The sequence below is a fragment of the Bidens hawaiensis genome, unplaced genomic scaffold (assembly GCF_021521415.1).
Source record: "Bidens hawaiensis isolate Kalapana, Puna unplaced genomic scaffold, B.hawaiensis_p1.1 tig00031945_1, whole genome shotgun sequence".
In the NCBI taxonomy this organism is placed as follows: Eukaryota; Viridiplantae; Streptophyta; class Magnoliopsida; order Asterales; family Asteraceae; genus Bidens; species Bidens hawaiensis.
This window is the reverse complement of record NW_027495404.1, coordinates 183681-193855: the sequence shown is the minus strand read 5'-3', so window position 1 is coordinate 193855 and position 10175 is coordinate 183681. Positions and strand designations below refer to the sequence as shown.

The following is a 10175-nucleotide window of genomic DNA, read 5'->3' as shown; positions in this document are numbered from 1 at the left end:
ACTCAATTTCAAACAATTACTACTCCTTCACACATTAATATACTGAAACTTTTGTTGTTTTCAATCATATTATGTTTAGTTTTTTTTTTATTTGTTTTAACTTTGTGATCGATAGCAATGTGATCATTTAGTAGTTCATTAATTTTGCTATGTATAGAAACGACCCAAAAGATAAAAACAAAAGTAGCCCATCTAATTCCATTTTTAATTGTTCTTTTTAATTATCCAAATTTAATAATTAATCTTGCAATTAAAAAACAGAAAACACATGCTACAACCTTCAGCATTATAAATAGACATAGGAGTACCTTGGAATGCATACTACCATCAACCAAACCAAACCAATCACACATGGACATCTTCACTGATCAATGGCCTCTTACACTAGCACTAGTTCTCTCCATCTTATGCACATTTGTATACACTACATTGAAATCCAGTAAGTCATCTAAGGCTTATAAGCTCCCCCAAAGCCCTCCAAAGCTTCCCATAATCGGAAACTTGCACCAACTGCTAGGTAAACCTCGTCACGAGGCCCTTTGGTAACTTGCGAAACAATATGGTCACCTTGGCGTTATGCAAATCCGTATTGGCTCAACACCCTACCTTATCATCTCTTCTCCTGACACGGCCAAACAAGTCTTGAAAACTCAAGATCATAATTTTTGCAACCGTCAACTTGTCCAAGGCACTAAACTACTATCATACAACTTCGTGGACGTTGTGTTTTCGCCCTACGACAATCACTGGAAGGAGATGCGTAAGATTTTGGTGTCTGAGCTTATGGGTCCAAAACGAGCTAAAGTGTCTCATCATACGTTGGTGACAGAGATGGAGAGCATGTTCCGCTCTCTATCGTCACTTCCACCGAACACTGAGGTGAACGTAAGCGATATGCTTTTAGATTTAATAAAGCAGAAGTTGTGCAAGGTGGCATTTGGTAAGAACTATAGAAAAACACCGCCTAAGGGTCCGGCGTTGGAAGTGATGCTTGATGAAACCATTGATTTACTCAATGGATCCGTTGGTGATTCATTTCCGTTTTTAGGTTATTTTATTGACAAATTTAGCGGATGGAAGCGTAAGCTGGATGATCGCTTTAGCAATCTTGATGCATACATTGACGCAATTATTGATGACCATCTTAAAGATAACATTGAAGAAATAAGTGAGGAGGATAGAGATGTTGTCCATGCTTTCCTTGAGATGACTTCCGGAAAAACTGCTTCGGGCTATCGCCTGAGTCATGCAGATTTAAAAGCTCTTCTGATGGTAAAGATTCATTTTGTAATGAATATATATTTTTATAAAGAATTTAACATTTAACGAATGTTTCAGAACATACTTGCTGCGGGGATCGATTCAACTGTAGTGGTGTTTGTATGGGTAAGGTCCGAGATTGTTAAAAACGAAAGAGTGATGAAAAAACTACAAAGTGAAATCAGAAATTGCGCGGGAAGAATCGAGAAGATAGAAGAACTGAATACCACAAAAATGACATACTTGAAAATGGTGGTGAAAGAGACACTAAGGTTGCACACACCTGCCCCATTGTTGATTCCGCATGAAAGCTTAAGCCATACTCAAATTGCTGGTTATGATGTGTTTCCCGGGACGGGTGTTATAATCAATGATTGGGGGATAGCAAGAGACCCAAGTAATTGGGGGGAGAATGCAGGTGAGTTCTATCCAGAGAGGTTTGAAAATGTTGAGGGTCATTTGGGACCGGATAGGTTCGAGATGATCCTGTTTGGAGGGGGGCGAAGGTCTTGCATAGCCATGAACACGGCTCCGGCAAACGTAGAGTTTGTGGTAGGAAACCTTCTTTACTGGTTTGATTGGGAACTTCCTAAGGGAATGAAGTGTGAAGACTTGAACATGGAAAACCATGGTACAATTGTTCTAGGCAAGAAGGTTCCACTTTGCCTTGTGCCCAAAAAGCATAAATGGGAGGATATATAGAGCTTAAACTCTAGTTGTAAGGCTTTATCAAGAAAAATAAAGTACCAAGTAATTGCATGACGTAATGAACTTGAGTACGCTTTTGTATGTTTGAGTTTTCTTGTAATATATTATTATATCTAAATTCCAGAACAATCATCTGCCTAGTATTGATACTTTAATGATCAATATTGGCTAGTTGAGTTTTCTGTATTTATGTTGTCTTTTAGTTTACATATGATCATGGCTCTTTTTTTACGTTTAGTTACGTTTGTTCATGCATGCATGTGTATGTATTCATATATATTTAAGATAAATTCACAAAAGCATCCTTTGATCTAGGGGTGAGCAAGATAAGGGTCGGACCCTTGAAACCCGGTTACCCGACTTTTAAAACCCTTAATTAGACTCGAATAAATAATATGGGTAGGGTAAAGGGTATTTAAATTTCACTTAAAAGGGTAAAAGGGTTTCAAGGTGTCACACCCTGCCAATAGGGGGCCTGGGAGTTTCAAGGACAAATTGGTACCAAGAGTAAGCAGCGGAATATTATTGATCAAAATAAGTTACAACGTTTGCATTAAGTATTTATGACAAGGCGTAACTACACAACTATCTCTTCTCTGACACTGCTTTAATCCCGTGGTTGGTTCTACTAATCTTCTTAGAATCTAATCTTCATTGTTCAAGTTCGGCATACGCCTCTATCCTTAAGCATTCTCAATACAAAGCTAATCCAAATTGCTATCCCCATAGTACCTGAATACATGCTAAAAAGTGTCAACTAAAAAGTTGGTGAGTTCGTGAGTTTAGCTCACATACACATAAAACAGTTAATTTATAAAAGCGCGCAAGTTTGCGTGTATGTAAGTATAAAGCATGGTGCACATCAATCAAGTCCACAATCAAACCCACAACTAGCATAAGTATCCCCAACTCATACTAGAAGTTAAACCGTCCCGGATTATCACCCTGCTAAAAGCAATAATCAAACACGTAGGTTATATGCCGCAACGATCCGCAGATCTCAATGTGGTTTATCCAACATAGGGTCACTGTGCGTGGGGGTCTCTCAAATAATACTACCCATACAAGCCTCCGGCCCATTCCCTCGGGCTAATGATTGTGTAAAAGTTGGGACAAAATTTAGCAGTAAAACACCTTGATAAATATAACACCATAATTAAAACCAGCATGTATCCAGCCCAAAAAATTTAAGTAAAAAAGGCAGCACGAAACTCACCTCAGTCCGTATGCAATATGTATATGAAAGATAATCAATGAGCTTGCACTATGCTAGAAATCACTAAGTACGCCTAGTATATATATATTAACCAACAATAAGTTATCGAAGAACAATGTAAAATTCACTATTGGTATTGTGTACTAGTTAATTCTAAGTGTTTTCCAACTCATTTGGTTCTTGATGAGTAAAGTTTCCCTTTATGGGAAGTTTGTACTTAAATAACTTAATAAGATTAATGTTTTGTGTTTACGTATATAATTCAGCTTCCGAGAGTTTTAGTTACCTTGGTTCATGTGTCGGTTTTGATAAAGTTTCTATTTTTGGAAAGTTAGGTTTTGGGTTACCATATAACCACAGAATTTATATACATTTCATTTATATCAAAAGTCTAATGATACATATTTAAACAACCATATCTTGTGTTTACAAACATTGACAATACCGGTTATCAACGGTGTTGTCGGTTTTTAACGAAATGTCTTGAAAGAATAGTTTAAATAAACGAATACTTTTGTAACTGAAACTTGTCATTTCCAGAATTATATATATCATAAAAATGAGTTATTTTCAGGTCTGATATCTCATAAATTTTTGGGCTGTACGGTTTTAGTCCTCGTACCTTCGTTTAACGTTTATTTTGGCAAGAACCGAGTTAAAGGCTTAGATAGTTTTTGTATAATAAGTAACACTAAAATCATGGTTTTATTAACTTATACTTACTGTTAAAATTCAGAAAAATGAAAACTTTATATTTTTCAAATGCTCGGTCGGGTTACGTCGTTTTTACCATAACTCGCGTTTAAATGCTATTTCTTAGCAAAAATGGGTGTTGTGAATATTAAAAATGGTTTATAAAATTATAGTAATTTTAATTATATAAATTCTGGAAAAAAATATCCATTTTATATTTCTCTAGTCTTTCAGTCTTTAAAAGCCGGCTCGTTGTCGATTTCAAACGAAACAATGAGTTTAAGCATGCAAACGGGCCCATTTTGTAAATACATTGTCCCTTTAAACATTTATAGCTTTTATCTAGCCATTTGAACTCATAAGCCTTTGTTTGAAAAACACAATCTTATACTTTCAGTTTTTGAGAAATAACCGGTTTCCAAAAATGCCCTTTCGTTATATTTTTAACAAAAACTCACTTTTCGTCACCTAACGAGTTAGGACCTGTTATAATAAATAAAAATAGGTTGTTTTGACATCTCGTGGGTTTTAAAAGATTGTCCGTAGCTGCAGTTTCGCTAACGGTCCCGGTTTTGGCCCGTTTGGGTTCTAGTTCGGTTTTAAAGCGATGTTTCCCTTAAAATAGTTTCAGGTCAGATTGTAAACCATCAAAATATTATTTTTATGGATGCAAAAAGATATCATATTATTACTCGGGTTGTACGACTTATTTCTTATCAAAAGGGTCACCAAAATGTCGGTTCGAATGGTTTTTCTTACTCGGTTAGATATTAACTTTTGAGGCTGGTCTTGACCAGGTTTGAGGTCTTAAACATGCATGTGTAACTGCTGGAACTTTTGTTAAATGTCCAGAATTTAGTATGGTCACCTATCGGGTTTGTTTTCAACTAGTTTTCATGTAAACGAATTTCCAAATAGCCTTGAATTAGCCACAGTTTTCGGGGCTGCACATTACGTGATTTTTAAAGTTCCAAACCAGTAATAATTTCTGCATATCTTGGACATATTTGCAAAGCTTATTGGTTTGGTTCACGCTCCGCTAGTTTGGTTTTAAAATCTGAGTTTTCGGTTTAATAGTTAATGGTTTTAACTTCACGGTTATGATAAACCCGATTTTAACATGTTTTCCATTATAGTTTTAGGTTACATATTAATATGTTTTCTTTTAGTTTACTGGTTGAGTTTCCTACAGGTTAAACACGGGTTCAAAGCTTGAAATCAACACGAATATACAACAAATACGAGCTGCAATACCTCGAACTCTTTAGGGTTTCACGAGTAGGATAAATTCTTGAACTCAATCCATGAGCAAAAACAGAAGCTTCGGGGCTGTGGTTGGTTACCGGTTTATTATAATATCAGAGTAATAAGATAAGAATAAGTTGAACAGTATTACATTAGTGATTACCCGGTTTTCCTTGTGATTTAGGCTGGTTCGGTCCCTCCTAGATAGGGAGCAGAGAGTGAGTTTGAGTGTATACATTGAAGAGTAATATTGATTAAGTGGAGATGACGAGCATGAGCACACAATGCTTCTGGTTCTGAGGGTAATTAGACAGCAAGGGAGGAGTTTCAGGTTGGGATTTTTATAACATCCGAACCAATCAGATGATTATAACAGAATGAATTATGGATTGTACATTATGATAACAAACTACCAGGTTTCTTGTTGTTTGTCTGCTGGATCGGTTTTCCAAGCGGGGAAAGCACCACAAAGAGTTTGAGTGATGCTTATAATTGTAAAGATTGATAATATTAAGGTGAAGAAGATGATATCTTTGAATTTTGCATGAAGAGTGATTGGAGAAGAAGATTGATTGGTGGCAGGGCTATAGATGGCTTCGATAGGGGCAGAGAGAAAGAAATTTCCATTGGGAGTGAAGATATTATAATATCTTCCATTATATTGGCAGTGCTGTTTAGGACCGTTAATCCTAAACGAAATTGTGGCTTGGTTGAAAAAGTCTAAGAAGAGGGGATTGATTTTTAAAGTGGAGATTGAAAAAGCGTATGATTCATTAAACTGGAGTTTCCTGGACTCGGTACTACAACAAATGAATTTCCCTTTAAAATGGAGAGGTTGGATTTCTGCTATACGGTTGGGTGGAAGGTCATCAGTGTTAGTGAATGGCTCACCGACTCCGGACTTCGAATGCTCTCGTGGTCTCCGCCAAGGCAACCCATTATCTCCGTTTCTATTCGTGTTGGCAATGGGGGCACTAACAGGAACTATGAAACGCGCTGGAAGTGTTGGTTTATTTAAAGGAATTAGATGTGGACAACTGTTAATCACTTCTTATATGCAGATGATGTAGTCTTTGTTGGGGAATGGGATAAGGATAATGTTTTGAACTTGCGTCGGATACTGAGATGTTTTTATCTCGTGTCAGGGCTAAGAATTAATTTAGCTAAAAGTTGGATTTATACGACTCATGTTGACGCTCCAGAGAGGTTAGAAATGGCAAATTTGTTGGGTTGCAAAACTGGTACGTTTCCTTTCAGATTCTTGGGGTTACAAGTTGGTGCGAATATGAACCTGGTTGGTTCATGGGATCCGGTTGTGGAGGTTTTTAGGAAACGATTGTCACTATGGAAAGCAAAAAAGTTATCGATTGGTGGGAGAGTGACGGTGATCAAGGCGGTTCTCAACGCATTACCCACGTATTATTTCTCTATGTATAAGGCTCCTGAGGGTGTTTTAGAAAAGTTGGATAGGATTCGTCGGGTATTTTTTTGGGGCGGATCGGAGGAGGAGGCGAAATTAAACTGGGTGGCATGGCAAAGGGTAATTGCGCCAGTGGATAATGGAGGCCTCGGTTTAGGTTCGCTGCGTGAAATAAATCTCGCCATGCTATCTAAGTGGTGGTAGAGGTTTAAAAGCGAGGAATGTGGATTATAGAGGTTGGTTGTGTGGGCTATTCATCATTCGGAGAGGTCTTTGTCGGATATGCCGGTTAAAAAGTCGATACCGGGTACTTGGAAAAATATAGTTAAGGTGGAAAAGGATATCATGGAGCTTGGAATTAATTTGCATAACACCATCAGGTGGGAGGTCAAAGATTGGAAGAAGATATTGTTTTGGTTGGAAAATTGGTGTGGTGAAACTGCTTTCTTTGAAAGGTTTGCAAAAATTATGTAAAGTAGCAGATAGATTGATTATGCATGATGGGGAAATATGTGGGCAATGGAGTTGGTGTAGAGGACCACAATTGCTTGCTGAGATAAATGAGTTGCGGGACTTACTGTTAGAATGTCGTGAGGTCCGGTTGACCGGCGAGTCGGACCGACTTGTTTGGGGTTTGGAAGACGGGCAGAGTTTCTCAGTAAAGAGTGTCAAGAACAAATTTGCCTCGGGAGCGGCGGTTGATGGTCGGTACTCTTTCGAATGGAATAGGTTTGTACCTAAAGAGGTGGCTATCCTAGATTGGAGGGCGAAAATGGAGAGGATTCCATCTTTATTTTCGTTGGCCAAACGGAACATTCCACTTTGTTCGTTATTGTGCCCGTTTTATTCGGAAGAACTTGAGACGGCGGAACATTTATTTGTGTCATGTCAATTTGCTCAAATGGCGTGGAGTGTAATTTCGTGTTGGTGCAAGGTCCCTCCTATATATGCTTTCTCGACTAGGGACTAGTTGGAATTACATAGGTTTACTTGTTTGCCTAACCCCAAAGCAAAAGTGTTCCACGCGGTATGCCTCACTACGATTTGGTGTATTTGGTTGGAAAGAAATTCTTTGGTTTTTGAAGGGAAGCCGGCTCCGTTAAGTAAAGTCATAAGCGAGATCAAAGCTTTAAGTTTCTTATGGGTTAAGAATAGATCAAATGATGTGACATTAACATGGGAAAGTTGGTGTAGTTTTAACTTCTAATGTAGTTGGGGGGTGTGGGTAGCTTTGGTTCGTGAGGAGTGTACTTGGGTGGATTGGTGTTGTAATTGGTGATACTAGCAACTTGCTAGTTGCGTTGTAATTTAGTTGTTATATAGTAATATTTTCGTTTTCCGTTCAAAAAAAATATTGGTTGATTTGTTATTATTATTATTATTACATAATTATTTATAGTTTTACTAAGACCGGTTTATGTATTTACATATAAACGTGGGCATAGGTGATTTATATAACGTGTCACAAATCTTGTTTATCGGTTTCGTCTCATTTTGTTTTGTGAAGCGGATGGTAATATAAGGAACTACTTGATGTTTGGTTTAACTATTTTGTATACCCGGTATGATTCACATAATTGTGGAATGACTCATGTTATTTTTTTTTGGGGTTATTGAGTTAGGGTTCGTTTGAGTTATGTGAGTCTCTATTTCGTTTGAGTAATTTGGGCCGAGCCCATGTTTTATATTATGGTATTATTTTTGAGCTTATCCATATTCTATCGAGTTCTACAAAATTATCGGGCCGAGCCGATTAGCAACAATCTTGGTGACTCGGGCCAAGCCCATCGACGTAAAGTTCACTTCGACTGTTCGATCAACATTCCACTCGGTATCTAACGATAAGTTTTCTTAAAAAAAATTCTAGCCCTATTTTTGAGGTTGTTACACAAGGGTCCGACCCTTTTTCAAACCCTTGACCCGTTTGCTAGATAGATATACATCAAATTCACAAATAATCTGAAATTTATGAGATGTTTGCATTTCATATATGATTCATCATAAATATCCCAACTATTAAGAAAAATAAAAATAAAGGGTTATACTACTGAATGAAAACATATATATGGAAATCATTGAATTGTTCTCTACAAGTAATTTGTGAATGTGAATATTGTTTGCATCAATTCAAATGATTGATAAACTTTCGAAGTTAGACTTTAATATGTTATTAAATGAAAGTATAATTGTTTTAGGATTCATATATTAAAGTCATTTATGAGATATGCAACTAGTAAATGCAGAAAAAGGAGATGTGATTAATGTCTTAAAAGGTAAAGGGTTGGACCCTTGAAACCCTTATTTATACCCGACCCTTTTATTGGTTAGAGGGTAGGGTATCGGGTCTACGTTTATTCCTAAAAGAGTAAATGGTCCGGGTAAGATATTAGGTAAAATGATCGGGTCTTACCCTTTGAACAGTCCTACTTTAATCCATACTTTACTTTTCATATATATATGGTCGTGTATTCAATCCGACTCGTTTCCACTTCATCCAATCAGGGCAAACTAATTAAGTCACTTACTATCTATATAGCGTCTCGCAAATCAACTTATGTACATCAGTACATGTATATATTATCAACAAATTGTAACAAAAATTCATTACAAAATAAAAGAAATACTTGTGTAATGATAAGCCAAATTAGTGTAATCCGTATGCGAAAATTCCAATAGCCCTCTTTAAATTAGTGTTACCTCTCATGAAAAAAGTAGTGTTACCTCTCATGAAAAAAGTTATTGGGTCCGCTACTTTCTGACATTGATGTATCTCAATCACACTTACTGAGAGAGCCATTTAGTTACTAGGTTATTTTATTATTTTTACAATTATGGCATGATTTACGGTTGGAAATAACTAAACATACACTATAATTATTGCATGTGTATCTAAATAAGAATTACAATTTCACGTTTGATAATTCGGTACAAGCAAGTTGATAGATTCTTAAAAAATGCACATGTTTTTGTTATAAGTACTTGAATAGTGTATGTTTTTTAATAACATAATCAAAGCAAATCTGGAAATTATCAACAAGCACAAAAACGTGCAAGTCTTTATCTATATCTATACTATATATAAAGCATGAATTAGGGACCTTTTAAATTTTAAGAGGTACCAAACTCAATGCTTTATATACAACACATAATGCATAAAAAATAAAAAAATTAAGGGTAATTAAGTCTTTACAACTTTCTTTATTTTTAACATATACTTACAACTTTAGTCCCCCAACTTCATTATCTTTTTTGTAAAATTTAATAATAGTTACACACAAGCCCCCTAAATCAAAACCAACTATCCCACGGCTTTTTAACGGCCATAACTTTTTCACACGTTAATGTTTTTTCAAAAAAAAAAATACATCATAAAAACGAGCATTTTATTCTCTTTGATTTGAGTATGATATTGCTATAGTTTTTTAGTTTTAAACGTTAACATGTTACGCGCTTACGATTTAGAACCGAGTAACAGGTCGAGTCGGGAGAGCTCAGGTCATTTGTAAAAGTAAAATAGGGTCGGAATGAGTCAATACAAAAAAAATGGTTAATTTGGTTCGGGTTCGAGTAGAAAGGGGCCATGTCAGAACGATGTCGAGTCATAACAGGTTTGGGCCAAAACGAATTGATTTA

General features: G+C 36.4%; 1 protein-coding gene across 1 annotated transcript; it reads left to right on the top strand.

The window, feature by feature from the left end:
- The first annotated feature begins 278 nt into the window (after window positions 1–278).
- On the top strand, window positions 279–2025 carry LOC143582780 (parthenolide synthase-like). The gene is made up of 2 exons (XM_077065270.1): window positions 279–1272; window positions 1339–2025. Exons 1-2 carry the CDS (start codon window positions 577–579, stop codon window positions 1960–1962), a joined length of 1320 nt encoding a protein of 439 aa, XP_076921385.1. The 5' UTR covers window positions 279–576; the 3' UTR covers window positions 1963–2025.
- Window positions 2026–10175: the final 8150 nt, after the last annotated feature.

What these genes read in the sequence shown, in the direction of transcription:
- LOC143582780 (XM_077065270.1), top strand. Translation starts at nt 577, where the DNA reads ATGCAAATCCGTATTGGCTCAACACCCTACCTTATCATCTCTTCTCCT. An exon ending in ATTTAAAAGCTCTTCTGATG is followed by an intron (nt 1,273 to 1,338) that starts GTAAAGATTCAT and finishes CGAATGTTTCAG; the next exon opens with AACATACTTGCTGCGGGGAT.